Raw genomic sequence first — 19,427 nt, 5'->3', positions numbered from 1 at the left:
AATGGGGACCGGCATATATATATATTATTTTTTAAATATAATTATCCACTGACACGTGTTTCGTCGTCTACGACTCATCAGAGTGGCTGAATCTAGCGAGATTCGAAATCAGGACCCCATGATATGAAGCCTAAAACTCTAAGAGTATCGCTAACAAAAAACAAATAAAAACGTCTACATAAAAACGCGATACAAAATATTATATATATGCCGCTCCCCATTTAGGGGGTGCCAAATTGGTCAAAGGGAAAATTATATCCAACTCGTAAAAATGCACTTTCGTATAAATAATTGAATTCGTTCAAAGAATATCACAAATAAAAACATCTATAAGGAAACAATAAGATTGGAAAATGAAGTCACAAAAACTATATATTGGTAAATATAGAATGGTTCATTTATTTAATAAAGGTATACAAACATGTAGTTGGGGGATAGAGTGGGCTCTTTATACCAAGGTATTTCGAAACATAATGCTTCTAATCAGAAGAGTAGAGATGCTAGGTAACATAATGGGTATGCGACGTCTAGCGTGGAATTCATCAGGAACGAAATCAATGGAGATATTAGGTGGAATTATATTGAATTCTAAGATAAAGGAGGGACGTATTATATAAAGTGTAATATAATGAAATTGTTTAGCTTTATATCATCCCGATAAGTGTCTTCTTATAGAATTGAATTTAATCTATTCTCTTAACTCTCTTAGCGTCTGTAACACAACACGTTCAAAAACCGGTTCTTAATTAATTATTTAAAATTCCATTGGGAAAAATGTATACAACGTAATCACGTTTTCACGCACGTTCTTGTTGGATAGTTTCTATGTTTGTATTTTTATATGTAGCGCTGCATTTTTGCAAAGAAAAAAATCTTATTCGAAGAGGCCAAATCCGTCGAGGAAGGGAACAAGATACTCATATATTAGTGGCCTGGCCAGGCCACAGGGGAGAGAACCGAAGCAACAAAACTGAATCTGGATTGCAGGACACTATATATAAAATGTACGAAAATTTGGGCATATTTTATTAGTTTGAAAATACAGGTTCTTATAGAATTGAATTTAATCTATTCTCTTAACTCTCTTAGCGTCTGTAACACAACACTTCATTACGGCTAGAGCTACAGCACTCCCATGCTAGAGATCACCCTTCATTCGTCTTGTTAATAGTAGGCACTCCTTAACACTAAGATGCGGGAAAAGTGCTCGCAAATGATAACTGCAATGCCTATTTATATAAGCATTGACCGCCATTTTAACCGTGCTCAAATTGTTTAATTGCTAAAAGCTTTGCATTAGACGAGGCATCACTTAACGATAGTACTTTACCCGAGAAATCACGTTCAAAAACCGGTTCTTAATTAATTATTTAAAATTCCATTGGGAAAAATATATACAACGCAATCACGTTTTCACGCACGTTCTTGTTGGATCACCGATAGTTTCTATGTTTGTATTTTTATATGTAGCGCTGTATTTTTGCAAAGAAAAAAATCTTATTCGAAGAGGCCAAATCCGTCGAGGAAGGGAACAAGATACTCATATATTAGTGGCCTGGCCAGGCTACAGGGGAGAGAACCGAAGCAACAAAACTTAATCTGGATTGCAGGACACTATATATATAAATGTACGAAAATTTGGGCATATTTTATTAGTTTGAAAATACAGGTTCTTTTTTACCAGTTGTCGTAAAATGTTAACCAAATAATAGTATTATAATCTTCAAAAAACCAGACCATTTTCATGTAGTTTCGTCTCAAAGAACTAAATATATGAGCACGACAAATTTAGGCACGCCAAATGAAGGTATGAGAAATTGTTCCTTCCGTTTTCTTCATTTGTTTGCTAAAAATATTTGTAATAAATGAACAGGGTTTTTTTCGAGGAATATTTAAAAAAAAAAAATAAGAGTCAAATATAAAAAGTTAAAACAAAAAATATTTGTTTACTTTTTTAAATCGTAAATATTTTTCTTCTATATTACGTGTGTTTTTAACAGTAAACGTTTACAAAAAAACGACAATGAAAAGTAAATGTATCAACAAATTATGTACTTCTCTTCAAATATTGATCTGTCAGTCTGAAAAAAAAAGGAGAAAATAATGTTTATTTTTACAAAGATTTTTAGCAACGAAAACGGCATGCCAGTCCATCTAAATTAAAATCGCTTACTTCCGGTTGTTCTTGATAGAACAATCCCAGGTTGCTCAAATGACGTGCATATCATACCAATAAAAGATCAGCATCAGCAGTTGCTGTACTTTTGTTGTATACTGGGTTATATAACGCATGTATGTGAGCTCCGATTTACAATGCCTCATTTCGGGAGAGAATTAGACACTAGGATCATTTTTTTAACGTGAAGAAAAGGAACAAAAATAAAAATTATCTCAGTCTTGAAGGATTTCTTCTCCGCTGAGAGAGAACAAGAAACTGAAGTGTAGCATCTGCAGAACAGGTACTACACTTTGATCTTGGCCCGATGTGAGTTGTGCATAATGTGTCTCTTTATCTTGTTAAGAGAGAACAAGAAATTGAAGTGTAGCATTTGCAGAACAGATACTACACTTTGAGGTATTTATTTGCTCCCCCACTGAGCAAATTAGGCACAAGGCCGATTTTTAATGTGAAGGGGAAATGGGGACCAATGATGAGTAGGGGAGCTGGATAGTGACAATTGGTATGAAGGGTTGCCCCTACATTGACCAAGGTCTTATATGTGGGGTTTCCCCCACATATGATCTTTGCTTGCAGTATCTGCCGGAACAGATGGTATTTATTTGCTCCCCCATCGAGCAAATTAGGCACAAGGCCGATTTTTAATGTGAGTGAAGGGAGGGGGAAGGGAAAAAGGGGACCAGCTCCCGAGAGGTGGGAAATGGGAGCTGGTTAATGGTCAGGCATGTGGGGTTGCCCCCACATCTGGTCTTTGCTAGTCATAGCTAGTCATAGCTTGCAGCATCTGCCGGAACAGATGGTATTTATTTGCTCCCCCACCGAGCAAATTAGGCACAAGGCCAATTTTTAATGTGAGGAGTGAAGGGAGGGGGAAGGGAAAAAGGGGACCAGCTCCCTAGAGGTGGGAAATGGGAGCTGGTTAAAGGTCAGGTGTGTGGGGTTGCCCCCACATCTGGTCTTTGCTTGCAGTATCTGCCGGAACAGATGGTATTTATTTGCTCCCCCACTGAGCAAATTAGGCACAAGGCCGTTTTTAATGTGAGGTAAAAACCAGCTCCCCTAAAAGTAGGCAAAAAGGGGGCACTCTGGTTACCAAAAATAATAATTGTCCCAGTATAGAGGGTTTCCCCTCCATTGACTGGTACAAATTATCTTAAGTGCAGCATCTGCCGGAACAGATGGTATTTATTTGCTCCCCCACCGAGCAAATTAGGCACAAAGCCGATTTTTAATGTGAGGAGTGAAGGGAGGGAGAAGGGAAAAAGGGGACCAGCTCCCGAGAGGTGGGAAATGGGAGCTGGTTAAAAGTCAGGCATGTGGGGTTGCCCCCACATCTGGTCTTTGCTAGTCATAGCTAGTCCTAGCTAGTCATAGCTTGCAGTATCTGCCGGAACAGATGGTATTTATTTGCTCCCCCACCGAGCAAATTAGGCACAAGGCCGATTTTTAATGTGAGGAGTGAAGGGAGGGGGAAGGGAAAAAGGGGACCAACTCCCGAGAGGTGGGAAATGGGAGCTGGTTAAAGGTCAAGCATGTGAGGTTGCCCCCACATCTGGTCTTTGCTAGTCATAGCTAGTCCTAGCTAGTCATAGCTTGCAGTATCTGCCGGAACAGATACTACACTTTGATGATATTTATTTGCTCCCCCACCGAGCAAATTAGGCACAAGGCCGACTTTTAATGTGAGGAGTGAAGGGGAAATGGGGACCAACTCCCCGGGGAGTAGGGGAGCTGGATAGTGACAATTGGTATGAAGAGTTGCCCCTACATTGACCAAGGTCTTATATGTGGGGTTTCCCCCATATATGGTCTTTGCTTGCAGCATCTGCAGAACAGATACTACACTTTGATCTTGGCCCGATGTGAGTTGTGCATAATGTGTCTCTTTATCTTGTTAACGTGTCGTGTAATTAACGTATGTGACGTCTTCTAATATCTTAACATCCGGTGTATACATGTTTCTCTTATTGGTGTGTGTGTGTGTGTGTGTGTGTGTGTGTGTGTGTGTGTGTGTGTGTATATAATAGTTATCTATACCTGTCGACGTATTAAACAGTTTATAAACAGAAAGACGGATAAACATCTTTTACTTTTGTGCTGGACAAAGAACGATATAACTTGAATCACAGCCATTTTCGTCTGTTCTGACGTGCTCATGAAATGTAGCCATGTCTCTCATGAAAAACTCAAACAACCAAGTTGTTTCATATTTACATTTATTAAGGTTGCGAGTTGTTGGTTCCGAGGTACTGCGTATGTTCATACATTTAGTTCAGTGCTTCCGTGACTGTTATCGTCTGTCTTTACTCTACAACTCTCAGTTACAAACTGTTCAAACTAACTCTCTACTTTCTCTGTATAATCTAAAATTCACTTCTTTTTTCTGGGGTTACTTTCTACGTTGCATCAAAATATTATCACCTGTTATTCCAAAATGTATTTTATTTATTCATTTATTTGCCCTGACTATCTAAAACTGCCGATACATTCTATTAATGAAAACATAATTATCATAATGACATTTCATCCATCAAGTTACATTCCTGAAAACTATTTAATAAATTTTTTTCAATTGTAAATATTCATTTCATTTCGAAAACATTCATTCTAACATTCTATTTTTTTTTCAATCATAATAATCGACCATAATAATACTGATCATAATAATCAACTATTTTATTTTCTAGTGTTTTCCGGTAGATTAACAATATAACACTTTGTTGTGCATTAGTCGTGCCTTAATTTGTCGTACATAATTATTAAAACCCGTAACGTTTACAATATTTTAACTTCTAATCAGGCCAAACAAAGCATATTTCTATTGGGACGTAAATGATTACTACGATTAGATTAGAGACATTCTAAGTAGGGAGTTGTCCAGCAAGATATGTGTTCAGGTTACATTTAAATTTCTCTATTTTAGTACATTTGAAAAGCGGGTAGAGAATTCCAAAGACAAGCGGCCCAAGGAAATATGCTATTAGAGTAGAACAGTTTTTGACATCCATGAAAATCTACAGTGAAGGGGTGGGATTCTGCTGTTAGTGAAGTTTATCAGTGGTAATTTTATTTGAGCACATTCCGTGGAAGTACTTGTAAAACAATTACAGAAATGCAACATTGCAGTGATAGGACAGGAACTAGATCTTGGTAGACAGTGCGGGATTTAGTTAGATACCCTTTTTTTACCCCGACCAAGCAATTAGTTCACCGCCCAGATTGTCTCAACAATAGTCTGTGCATGTGCGAGCTATGGCTTTATAGAGATATAAGCTATTGTCAAGCGTAAGACGTTTATTGGCCTAGTAAAGGAAGCTCATCTTCTTTGCAGCAAACTTTGCAGTATCTTCTATGTATCTATACATATACATACACACAAACACACACATATATATAATATTAAAATAAAGTTGAATTTTCTATCAAAATCTAGTCGCCGTATAACTTTAAACACTGACGTTATATATAATTTCAATATAATCCCACTTTCTATCAATAACTGATGCGTGTTTACGGAAGTAAACAGCTATATTCATTCTATTTTAGAATTTTCTAGATTAATTCCCATCTACCTGTCCATCACAAAACAGTAATACTTAGAGGAAGTAGGAGTAACTTTTACTCGGACAGAAACATCTACTACTATTCTCCCTTCAATCACCGAGACTCTTCTACATTACATACATTTCTAGCTCAATCCATCCTAGTTTCATTTACTTATTCTGTGATATTATCTTACACCAAATACAACTTTCGTAAGTAAATATAAATAGCTCCCTCCAGCTTAGAAAATTATTTTTACGGTACCTTGATACAATACTATTCGCGGAATATTCGAATATCATTACCGAACAATAAACAATCATGGTATCTCATATTCCTTAATTCAGTAAAACGCCCTATACTATAAAACCGAAAAATTCTTGAACTACAATGATTTTGTTTTACAAAAAATTATTCTTAACAAATTATAATTCTTCACTTATAAAGAACGATAGAGAAAATTAACACTCAAATTCTTTATCTTCTTAACCATTCGTTATGATTACATTTATGGAATGAAGAAACATTTTCGAAAACACACCAAGAAATTCTGATATAAATCTCACCTGTCTGTTTAAATGAATGTATGTATGTATGTATATATGTATGTATGTGTGTATGTATGTCTGTGTATGTATGTGTGTATGTATGTCAGGTCATGTCATATGCTACTGGTACCATGTAACCCAGTACTACCTGCCTCATGGTCGGGTCACCGGCAACTAAACTGGTTCCCCCACCAGACTTGTTTGGTGTGGAGGGTGGCTAGTCTCTCTGAAGGATTAAAAACAAGACTTTCTAAAGGGCGAATGAACTCTTTTTCGGGGTCAACGGCCAACTAGCACCATGTGTGTTTGTGTGTATGTATGTGTGTTTTGGGGTGGAGAGGGCTCTCGTGAGCTGTGGTGAATGCAACCTTTCTAGGAGAAGCAAATCTCTGATTTTATAAACCATAAAGCGGGAGACCAGTACCCGCATTAAGCTTGTCTGCAGTTTAACTTGTTGCTTGCTATCTTGCTCTTGCTTGTTGCTGGTTCTCAACATTTTGAACCGAGAGAGAGACTTAGCTGTCGTACAAAGCTAAGACTGTAATATCATCTCTGTATAGATACTCCCTCAGGCATTTGTCTATTAAAATGATCCTGTGGCGATGGAAAAGTTGTGACGCGTGGAGGCTTGAATGCTAGAAGCGTGTAATAATTGATCTCAACGACCGTCTTCGGTGTCATGCCTGCTTGAGCGTGTGAATTCACCGGTAGGTCTAAAAAAAAGTCATTTTTAGGCGCATGGACTTTAAGTGTCTGAGGGGGTGGCACTCGTCTGACAAGACATTGTAATCATTATGTATGTATGTATGTATGTCTGCCTAAAACTTTCGACAGAGGCGACAGATTTCTGCGACATTGTTATCATTTTGAAGCTCGACCCTTCAGACGACAAATATCGAAAAATTGGCCCAAAATATTAATTCCTTCACCCTTAATTGGGCACTTTTCTACATGGAGGGTTGTTTTTTCGCCGATATTTTCGAAAGTCATCCCCTCTTTTTGATTGCCTTAATTTAAACCTACGTCACTTCCGCTTTGGGGATAAACTCAACAGCAAATACGTCACTTTTTTTTCACTTTCTTTTCCTCCTTCACGGTATGGGTTCGTGCTTGCCTGCGTACTACCACTTTCTTTTTTTTTTTTTTTTTTTGCTCAACACACACCTCCAAACAACCGTCCAACGCCGGGCACCCAGGCTAGTTTACATTAAAAGTTGATGTTTTTTTCAACGAATTTTTCAACGAGTTTTTCCTTTTGGTTAAAATCATTCATTTCAATAATTCAAAAATAAAAAGATAAATTAAATATTTCATACATTTCATTTTGATTACTTTTATCAAACCTCATACTGATTGTTTCATATTCTTAACCTCTTTACACGATGCAACGATAAAATTATCGTCCTAGAAAAGGCGACATGATTTCATTTCCTTTTGATTAAAACCGGTTTTCTTTTTTTTTTTTTTTTTTGTTTCAGACCATCTACTAGTTAGCTAGTTGTGTACAAATCCCAAGAGAGATAGGAGCCTTCCATCGTGTCTGAAAGTGACACAATGTTCAACGAGCAATATCGGAGATGCGTCGCTATACAACTCATGCTCTCCCGATCAAAGTTATGACAACAGGACCATTGCCAGCACTTTCAAAATTTATCGCCAGATTGCCACAAATAACAGGGATGTGCCCAGAGTGATGAAAACAAAGTTTCTGGCCACGATGATGGTCTTTGGTGTGATTTCAAGTGAAGGCCACATCATGCCACCTCACATTTTCGAAGTCGGCTTGAAAGTCAACACCAAAGTGTACCTGGATGTGCTGAAGAGTGTGGTGATCTCTTGGTGCAATCATGTGGCCGTTGGCCGTCCTGGATGTGGCAAGTCCAAATTACATAATCAAGTTACTGGAATTGATATTTTCAATAAAAGTGTTAAAATAAAGGTGTAGTGTTGTTTTTATTATCGTTCAACCTTGTACATAAATTCCTACTACAACAGTGTTGTGTGTTACGGCGCTTAATAACGAAAAACACCACAAAGCGAACCAAATGAAACTTATAATATTGCATCCGAAACTTCTGGTTTCATTTTTTTTTTTTTTTTTTTTTTTTTTTTTGTCAATACCCCCTTCTCAACTTTAGGGATACTATAACAAGTAAGTCTTTTTCTTCGCCCACCTAATTAGTGTTGCGTTATATTGGTTCAACTTATAACAAAGAATATACAAAAACCAGATTAATTCCTATTTCAGTCACCTAAATTCTTTAAAGTGTCAGCATGCACAAACAACTTATAGCTTACATGTTTTAGTAAAAAAAAAAAAAAAAAAAAGAGCTCTTTACAAGCATTAAGTGTTTAAATTATTCTAAATTACAGAAAATTTTAGTGTAAACGTGAAACACCTAAAACTAGATCGGAATAATATAGTCGCCATCTTTAAAAAAAACATCTGAGAAAAAAAAACATAGAAGGACTATCACTAATGTTTAAAACCGTCTTTCTTTTTATTAGGAAATTTTAACTTAATTTTCCGTTTTTTCTTTCTCAATTTGTTTATAACGACATTGACTGTACTTTTCGTCATCGTTTACATTTTGTTCTTTCAAATTTATGTTGATGCTTGTTAAAACTTAGCAGTTTTAATATTATTTCCATGGTAACATAGAAAGTGACTGCTTAGTGACGGTTTCCGGTTTGAAATCAAAAACTGACAACCGGTGTTTATATATGAAAAGAACAGTCCGCTATAATATTTTAGATGGGAATTTTTGCAGGGAAGGGAGCAATTAATAATTTGTATTCAATATTTTCTAAATTACTTATTAAAAAAAAAAACATAAAAGAATCAAACTGCTTTATAATTAAAATGTTTCTATAGTTTAGAAAACAAATTGGTGATTCTACAGAATTTGAACTTTTTTTTTAATTCGAACCTTAACCTTAAATTTACTCTAATCTAATTTTTAGCGTCAGTTCGAAAAAGTCGGTGTAGTTCGGTTAAATTCTGTTAAATGCTGTTTTTGTATAAATATTTATTTTTTATATTTCAAAAAAAGTATCGATACATTTTTGTAAACAAGAGGACCGTTGGAATATAAAAATAAAATATTAAATACAAAACGCAATATTGTTTACATGTTTCAGAAATAAACTTGAAATGAATATATATATATATATATATATATTGTCATCCACATACAGTACTGTTTCGCAGCTCATCAGTGCGGCTAGACAGGCAACTACCTCAAGCCAGGATTGAAACCCGACCGTTTGTACGGCAGTCAAGGCTCCTAACCACTACGCTATTGGCGGCTGCTTGAACGAGTAGTGAGTTTAACGATCTTTTCATATCGTCCGAAATACCTCAGCTCGATTTGTTTACACAAAGAGCGTCGCTTATATGCTAATGGTAATTCGTGTTTCACTTTTCAATATGCTCAACTCAAGGTGAGGAGCATTATAGTATATATATATATATATATATATATATATATATATATATATATATATATATATATATATATATACTAGCAGAAGTACCCGACGTTGACTGGGTTCAAAACAGCTTACAGAAAATGGACTGTGATTGATGAAAGTATGATAGGTTATGAAAAAGAGGGGGTTGTAAAGAGATAGGTGTTGATAGTCAAAAATTTTACACGTAACAAAATATGATTAAAGTAAAAATAATTTTCGCGAAAATGTATTTTTTATATCAACTTTGTTTCCATTCGTAGCCAAGAGTGACCAACAAAATGATGTTTCCTTACAAAGAGAAAATGTTATATACATAAAAATATAAATATAAAAGAAATAAATGTTACCATAGTCAATAAAAGTTACTTTTATGGTAGAAAGGTTCATTGGTTTGCATTTTTAAGTAGTTTGTAAAAAAAAATGTTTTTTAATTCACGAACCGGTTTAAAAAAAAAAATCAAAATGGCAGCGACTTCGAAATGGAAAGCCCCGTTTTCAATTTGTAAGAGGGGCACTTTAGCATTCTGTGTTAACAATTAAAGAGAGTTCCGCCAACGTAAGGAATATTTATGAACATATTTTAATGTTTTCCGTTATTTTGTGCTTGAGGAATATTCGATTATGGCATGTGTAGTTTATATAAAAAATTCATTTAAGTACTTATAGCCTCAAATTTCGTTTTAATTTCTGTTCGCTGAAATTATTTCAAATAAAGAGCATTAAAAACTATTTCAAAACAAAAGAAAACATGAACTGAACTTTTATTGACTATGGTAACATTTATTTCTTGTATATTTATTTTTCAGGTAGTCGTTTGTTGGCTTTTCTGCTAAACACTCTTACTAAATAATATCGACGAAATATCGAAAAACAAAGAAACAAAAACATTTTAGAAAAATAATGAAGCTTTACTTACTTTAGTAAAATAATCCGAAACAGTAAAATGGGATATTAAAAAAGTAAACACGTAATTACTTTAGTTTTTTAAAGCAAAGAATCGAGATAAATATGAATAAGAAGAAAATGGCGCCCTTTTCAAGCAGAACAGCTTCGTTTCAGTTTTACAGTATTGAACGGTGTAGTATTGCGCTGTCGGATTCAGGGTTGTACTATTGTAATGTAAAGAACACGCAGAAGGGTTGTAATCAACTGAATTCATTCTAGTACACTGACAAAAAAAAGCTTAAACAGATATATAAATAAAAAGGTTATTAATTTTTTTTAAAGACACGTAATCACGTGAGCATGATTTTTTCCTTCTTTTGACACGATAACAATTAACGTTCTCATTTTTTATTATTTATCTATTAATCTATTTTCGAAAGAGTCTCACGTGCAAGTGGAGAAGGAAAAAACAGAATTATGCAAAATTTGTGTCGAGAATTATCTAAAGTTCCGACTTTTTTCACTTTAATAAGAACGTGAATTCATGTGATGAATTTATTCGACACAATATGATTCAACTCAAAAAATAAATAAAAGCTAATGTGAATTAAGATTAAAGTTAAGGTGTTATTGTGGACCCTCACCCCCATTTTTAAAAAACTTGTTAAACTTTGTGACATATTTACATTCTATGGAGGTCAGGCGCGAATGAACACCCCATAATTTGATTATACCATATTTCTTCAAACTGAAACATAATTATCAAAGTATAGATAGATGTGAAAAGTCTTTGTTAAAGTGTGTGCCATATTTCCATGAAGTACAGGCGTGAACGCAGACCCCAAAATTTTATTATACCATCCCTATTTAAGTTAAAACATACTTATCAACGTATTATTATGTACATCTGTATCAAAAACACTTGTAAACGTTTTTTTTTTTTTCAGTTTTTATTTCCATACTTTGGGAGGCAGGCGCGAATGCAGACCCCACAATTTTTATGAACCACCGTTCTGCCAGATCAAACATACCCATTCCTGATCCTCGATACATCTTCTATCATTATATGCAATCAGTTTTTTAAAATAGTCAACCATATAGGCGCCTATTCGTGACCACACACACACACACACACACAGACGTACAGCTTTATATATATATATATATTTATATATATATATATATATATATATATATATATATATATATATATATATATATATATATATATATATTAGTGTTGCAACGATTAATCGGAATCTGAATTAAGAATTTAAAAATCTGAACTCTTTTGAGTATGGGAATTGGTATCAGAATCGAAAATATTTGCTCTCGTTTTCCGATACTAAAAACGATGTTTTTATTTATTTATTTATTTATTTATTTACTTACTTACTTACTTACTTACTTATTTTTATGCATCTAGAAGAATTTTCATATCCATTTACTTATTTTTTTTTTTTGTTCTTATTTAAAACTTAATTTCACATTGCTGGTATTAATGCTAAAATACAAATATTCATTGATTTTAAACCATCAGTGAATTAAAATCGATTGATCACCCGCACAAGAGTGTTTTACTCTTGCATGGCGTTTTTACATTGTTATAGCTAAATATTAGGTTGAAAGGGAAATTATTGTGGAATTATTCATTTTGATTTCAAATGATGTATTTTCAATTAAGTTTTCCTTATCATATCTTTACTTTATATACCGTTTTAAAAAAAGCATTTTTCGCTCTATCAAATCGTTTAAATTACATTCGTTTTAAAACAATTGTTTTCTTTTCAGAACGTTGAATACAAGATAGAAAAAAGCAAATTCGCACAATTTTCTTATTTCAATTCAAGCTAGGCCGAAAAATGTTCAACCAGCTCTCGATACCAAATAAGCGTTTAACCCAGGAAACACTGCTGAATGCAAAGCACAATGGTGGTTTCAGAAATTTCGTGGCAGTGACAAGAATCTTGAAGATGATGAGTGTAGTGGTCGGCCATCGGATGTTGACAACGGTAAATTAAGAATCTTAGTCGAAGCCAATCCATGTACAACTGTTCGAGAACTTGCTTCTGAATTTGATGTAACGTATTCGGCAATTTCCAAACACTTGAGAGAGAAATTGGAAAAACAAAAATCTTGATAATGGGTGCCTCACAAATTGAAAAACTAAAAGAAACACCGTTATGAAGTGTTATCTTCTCTCTTTTTACGCAACAAGAACGACCGGTTTGTGACTTGCAATGTAAACTTGTTTTTTTACGGCAACCGGCGACACTCAACTCAGTGGTTAGACGCCGATGAAGCTCCACTTCCCGGCGCCAGAGTTGCACCAAAAAAAGGTTATGCTGACTGTTTGGTGGTCTGCGACCGGTCTCATCCATTACATTTTTTTAATACAGGCGAAATCATTACGGCGAAAAAGCACTGTTAACAAATTAATGAAATGTATCAGAAACTTCGACAACAACACCCAGCTTTAGTCAACAGAAAAGGACTAACTCTCCTCCACGACAAATCCCGACCGCACGTTGCTAATCCAACACTGCCGAAGTTAAACGAATTGAGCTACGAAACTCTGCCTCGTCCGCCATACTCTCCAGACCTCTCACCTACTGACTAGCTCATTTTTAAGTATCTCGACAACTCTTTGGGTGAGAAATACTTCAAAAACCTAAGCGATATCAAAAACGTCTTCAGCTACTTCATCGTCATCAGAACGCAAGATTTTTACGTTACTAGCATAAATACATTTGTTTTGCGTTGGCAAAAAAAATGTGTTGATTCTAATGGTGCTTATTTCAATTAATAAATGTTTGCTTTAACCGAAATATGTTTATCTAAATTTAACAGTTAAAAACCGCAAGAACTTTCTTGCCAACCTGATATATAAAGATTTAATAAGAATCAAAATTGGAATTGGTAATTGTGTCAGAATCGGAAATTGTGTCGGTATGGGGAAAATTTGGAATCGTCCTCTCACTAATATATGTATACTAGCAGGCTGCTCGGCATCGTCCGGTCGTAAAATACGCTTAAATATGATATTTTGATTAATGTAGATTTCGTATCTATTATTTACACTCCTATAAATTTGGGGAGAAGCTTGTGTATTCATATTCATATTAAAACCCCTTTTCTATTTTTTTTTTTTAAAGAAAATGCAACTTTGTCATATATGGGTCGTGGAATTGCATTCATCTGCAAAACATCTAGCTATTTGCATAATCTTTTAAACATTCATTTTAATTATTTCCCTATTATTTTTTTTCGGTTTTCTTATGGAATGCTCACCTTAAGTTAACTATTACATGTAATTATATTCATGCAGATATTCTACATGATTTATACTTGCGTAATATCTGCGTAAAAAGTTACAACATAAACCTCTTTTTATATATATATTTATGTATGCGCAAATAAATTTGTTTAAAAGAATTTCCTACCAAACTCCTCAGTCAGATTTTGGTCTACAGACATGAAACTTAATATATAGGGTATTCAAACCCATGCAAAACTTTATATTTGGGTTTCAGCCGGGAAAAGTCGGTGCAAAAGTTCTGGCGTCACAAAGAAAGATAAATTACAATATATACAATTAAGTTACAGTCAGGCAATGAGAAGAAGAGAGTCAGAGTAGTTCTGAGTTCAGAGACAGAGAGTCAGGAGAGTTGAGTTAGCTGAAGCACTTTCTAAGCGAACCAGAAAGGGAGACAAGACAATGTATTTCTGCGAATACCTGATCATAATCACAACCATCTGGAATAAATGTCTTCATGTTATAAGTAAGCCTTTTGCCTTCGTTTGTCATCCACCGAAAGGTAATGTGCTTTGTCTATCGTCTTTGTAAGTAAACATTATATGAAACACCCTTCCAAAGTGTTAACTGTTTGTTCCCATCACCAATAATGAATCCCTTTCTCCGTGTTAAAAAGAACTATTCACTACGTCATTTCTTAACATTTATATCTCTACTATTAATAATATGCAATTCCCAAGAATTGCGTCATCGTCGTTGCCGTGTACACTGTTATATAAATGTCTCATACTCTGTTATATGTCTTGTTCCCGTCATCTACGCCACTACACAACATAGGGAACTACGCAAGAATAGAAAAAAATTTGAATTAAAATGATCAATAGTAGATAAAGCTAGAAAGTATAAACCGATCAAATCAAAAAAGTTATATCTTTGTTTACTTGAAGCATACAACGTAGTGAATTTTAAAGTGGAAATTTTAAACAAAAAGTTAGATGTCATACAAAGCTGTCTCCATAGGAATATATTTCTGGTATCACGCCTTAAACCTAATTAAAATAAATCAAAAAGGATAATTTACAGAATATGCTGAGGGTGTTTTGGAAGTGTAAAAAGAGAAGATTAAACTTTGTGCTAATATTTTAAAATGATGCAATAAATAAATTAGTAGATCATCAGCTTAATATATAGGAAATAAAATAATTATAACCTAAATAGGAGAAATATAAATAGTTTGGGTTTTAATAATTGTTATGGATAAAAAAAATACACCCGAGTAATTTCAACAGCGCAAGAATAGAAAGAAATATAACGTTAAGTAACGCCAAGATTTTGAGAAAAGCAGGCCAAGATGGAGTAAAATAAATTTAATTAGAATATAATGTAAAAACTAAGTAAAAAACCATACTGAGATTGGCATAAAAAGTTAACACTAAAATTATAAATTTAAAATTAAACAAAGTTGATTAATAAATACTAAAGTCAAAATAGTAACATGCCTAAAACCTAGGGAAACTAGTAAAATGGTAAAAATTGAATGAACAGAGTTATCTCTCTTACAATGTTAAGATTTAAAGAATGTTATTGCAAAGGAATATAGAAGAAATTAAAGTAGAATACTTTTATAATGATAAAAATTAGAAAGATAAATTAAAATTTAAATTATTGACATAACAGGTATGGGATAAAGATAAATTTTAATAAATAATTTTTATGTTAACCTTTTTAATACAATTTCTTCTTAAGAAATAAAATATTATGCAACATTAATTATGAAATCGTAGATGTAAACAATTTTTTACTAAAATAAAAAAAATCACAGACGATTAATTTAATATTAAGATAGATAATTGGTTAAAATATAATTTAAAAGGTAGAAATACGAAAATTGGGCGATTTCTAAATTCCAAAGCTAACGGAGAATAAACAAAAAATCATAGGAGAGTGAGGTGGAGGTAGGATCAACTGCTTGTTCTCTTAAAAAAGAGATAATGAATGTAATCATATATGTGTAAATAGTGTATTTTGCCATCTGAAGAGTATCTATTTTGGAATATTTTTGAATTTAAAATTGTCCGAATGGTCACAAGACAATTATAATGCACATGAAAATTCACGATATTATGTTCTTTTTTTATATTTTGTGGTCTTGATTTTTGAGAAAAGATTATATGCATGTTCGATTATGAAAACCGATAATCATGAAACTTAAATAATTGATTCAATTAATTTTGACTTTGATTTTTATTGGTATATGTACATTACCGAAATTTTTAAATATCAAAATACAATGCTTCATGAGTAGAAATTCAATGATTTTATCAGTTTAGTGTTAATATATATATATATATATATATATATATATATATGTGTGTGTGTGTGTGTGTGTGTGTGTGTTGTTTGTTTTGGTTTTAGCGATAGGTTTTGAATGAATTCAATTATTTACGAAAGCGCATTTTTACCTAAATGCGAGTTGGGAATAATTTTCTCTTTAACCAATTTGGTACTCCCACATAGGGAGCGGTATATATATTATTTAAAATGTAATTATCCACTGACACGTGTTTCGTCGTCTACAACCCATCAGAGTGGCTGAATATAGCGAGATTCGAAATCGGGACCCCACGGTAATGAGCCTAAGCCCCTTACCTCTGACCCATCTCGCCAACTGTCTGGATATATTGTGATTTACTTAAATGCTGTTCGTTTTGATTTTAGCGATATGTTTTGAATGAATTCAATTATTTACGAAAGCGCATTTTTACCTAAATGCGAGCTGGGAATAATTTTCATTTAACCAATTTGGTACCCCCACATGGGGAGCGGTATATATATTATTTTAAAAATGTAATTAATATATATATATATATGTGTGTGTGTGTGTGTGTGTGTGTGTGTGTGTGTGTGTGTGTGTGTGTGTGTGTGTGTGTGTGTGTGTGTGTGTGTACACTAACAGGAACACCTGAAGTTTCCTACGATTAATGAATTTACTCATGGTTAATGAATTAAACAGATGTAAGATACAAACGATGGATTTTCGGTAGTTTATTAAAAAAAAAAAAAAGAACTTAAAACAGAACAGATAAAAACATTGAATTTTTACTCGAGAACCATTGCATTAGATCATGGTATTGAGCTTGGATTTTTAATTGCTTCCTCGTAGAGAAGTAGATTAAAACGGCAGAAAAATCACTAATTTATTACAGATAAGCGTGGACATATAAATGTTTACCTGTTGTGAAGACGGTCACTGAAGTTGTCACTCCAGCCGGAGTCGAAACTGATGCAGTTTTAACCGAACTCCCAACTGTTGTAGACGGAATTGAAGTCACCACATCAGATGATGTTGTTGACGCAGATGTTACTGAACTTCCAGCTGTTGTAGATGAAGTTGAAGTCGTTACTCCAGGTTGTGGCGTTGACGCAGTTGTAACCGAACTCCCAACAGTTGTAGACGCAGTTGAAATTACATCAGATGATGCCGTTGACGCAGTTGTAACTGAGCTTCCAATTGTTGTAGGCGCAGTTGAAGTCATTTCAGGTGATGCCGTTGATGCAGTAGTCATCGAACTTCCAACTGTTGTGGACGCAATTGAAGTCACCACATCAGATGATGTTGTTGACGCAGATGTTACTGAACTTCCAGCTGTTGTAGATGAAGTTGAAGTCGTTACTCCAGGTTGTGGCGTTGACGCAGTTGTAACCGAACTCCCAACAGTTGTAGACGCAGTTGAAATTACATCAGATGATGCCGTTGACGCAGTTGTAACTGAGCTTCCAATTGTTGTAGGCGCAGTTGAAGTCATTTCAGGTGATGCCGTTGATGCAGTAGTCATCGAACTTCCAACTGTTGTGGACGCAATTGAAGTTGTCACCCCAAGTGATGGAGTCGAATCTGACGCAGTAGTAATCGAACTCCCAATTGTTGTAGAAGCCGTGGAAATCGTCACGGCTGGCGTTGACGAGGTGGAAGCTGGCGCAGTTGTAACTGAACCTCCATCTGTTGTAACCGCAGCTGAAGTTGTCACTTCAGTGGCTGATGTTGACGAGGTCAAAGCTGACCCAGTTGTAACTGAACCTCCATCTGCTGTAGTCGCAGCTGAAGTTGTCACTTCAGCGACTGATGTTGACGAGGTCAAAGCTGACGCAGTTGTAATTGCACTCTCATCTGTTGTAGATGCTGTTGAAGTTGTCACCTCAACATCTGACGTTGACAGGGTCGACGCTGACGCAGTTGTAACTGAAATGGCAGCTGTTGTATCTTCTGTTGAAGTTGTAACGTCAACTGTAGTTTGTGACTGCGTCAAGGTTGATGATAGTGAATACATTTCAGTTCCAATTGTTGTCACCTCTGCAGTTGACTGTGATGTTGTCACCTCTGCAGTTGGCTGTGATGTTGTCACCTCTGCAGTTGGCTGTGATGTTGTCACCTCTGCAGTTGGCTGTGATGTTGTCACCTCTGCAGTTGATTGTGATGGGGTCGAATCTGAAGTTGTCTCAGTCGTCACTGCACTCCCATCTATTGTCGAAGTAGGTAATATTGTCGACATTGTCACATCCACCGTAGTTGGTGATGAGGTAGTCATTGCGTCCCCGGATGTTGTCGAATCCGATGTCGTCGGTGATAATGTGGCGGTTGTAGATCCATCTTCAAGTGTTGTCGTACCATCCACCGTAGTCTGCCCCGTTGATTGAGACGTTTCTGTGGTTTGGGTGTATTCTGTAACTGTTGTGGACGGGTCTGTGGTCTGGCTGGATGGTTCAGCTGTTGTTTGCTGGTCTGTAGTTTGGATGTATGTTGCATCTGAGGATGCTTCTGTGGACGAAAGTAACGTCGTGCTAGATGCTTCTGTAACTCCTACTGAAGTCTCCATTCCCGACGTAACTTCTGTCGTCTGACTCGTCGATTGAGAGTCAAGAGTCGAGTCAAAAGTAGTCGAGGTTAACGCCGAGTCAGTCGAAAGCGTATCTGTGTTTGTTGTAGTGTCGATTTCTGCATTAACGACCAATAAAACCTCGAAGGTAAGAAATAATCCGAAAAAGTAAAGATTTTTCATACTTATGTTCTTGTTTGTTTTAATTAGAGGTTGATTTAGAGTCTTTACTGAACTTAATGGCTTTAAAGTTGGGGATTAAAACGGGATCACGGTTGGTTCATAAACAACAGAAGTATATTTGAAGAAAACAATTAACGTTAGAAAATACTATTTTACGAATATCTTTTTCAATCAGCAGAAAGTATAGTGTTAGAATCGAATGGAATTAAACATAACAATATGTGACTGAGTTCGAATCTCCCGATTAGCGGTAATTGTGACACCCAGCACTGATGATTCCTGAAAGGACGAAACACTAGTGTTTGTAAGTACTTAAAAATTATTATAGTAATAATTATATAAATGATATATTCGATAAAATATTTGCAATATATAAAAACGATTCAAAGCACAACACTTTAACCCGTTTACATAACGAAGATTTTCGACAGAAAGTGTAAATGATAATCAACAAAACGGTAAATCTTTTCACTGGAGTTCACCGT

General features: G+C 34.9%; 1 protein-coding gene across 1 annotated transcript in view; it reads right to left on the bottom strand.

Annotated features, from left to right (window-relative positions):
• Positions 1 to 19,056, bottom strand: part of LOC145266425 (uncharacterized) — a 156,124-nt gene extending 137,068 nt beyond the window's left edge. The window contains exon 1 of the mRNA XM_080122094.1: positions 17,118 to 19,056. Coding sequence (XP_079978220.1) covers positions 17,118 to 18,942 — 1,825 coding nt within the window. The 5' untranslated portion in view covers positions 18,943 to 19,056. The remainder of the gene's footprint in view (positions 1 to 17,117) is intronic.
• Between the last annotated feature and the right edge of the window lie 371 nt (positions 19,057 to 19,427).

Source organism: Euprymna scolopes, chromosome 41, assembly GCF_053919585.1.
Source record: "Euprymna scolopes isolate OS-2025 chromosome 41, ASM5391958v1, whole genome shotgun sequence".
Classification (NCBI taxonomy): Eukaryota; Metazoa; Mollusca; class Cephalopoda; order Sepiida; family Sepiolidae; genus Euprymna; species Euprymna scolopes.
This window is presented reverse-complemented; position numbering and strand designations above follow the sequence as displayed.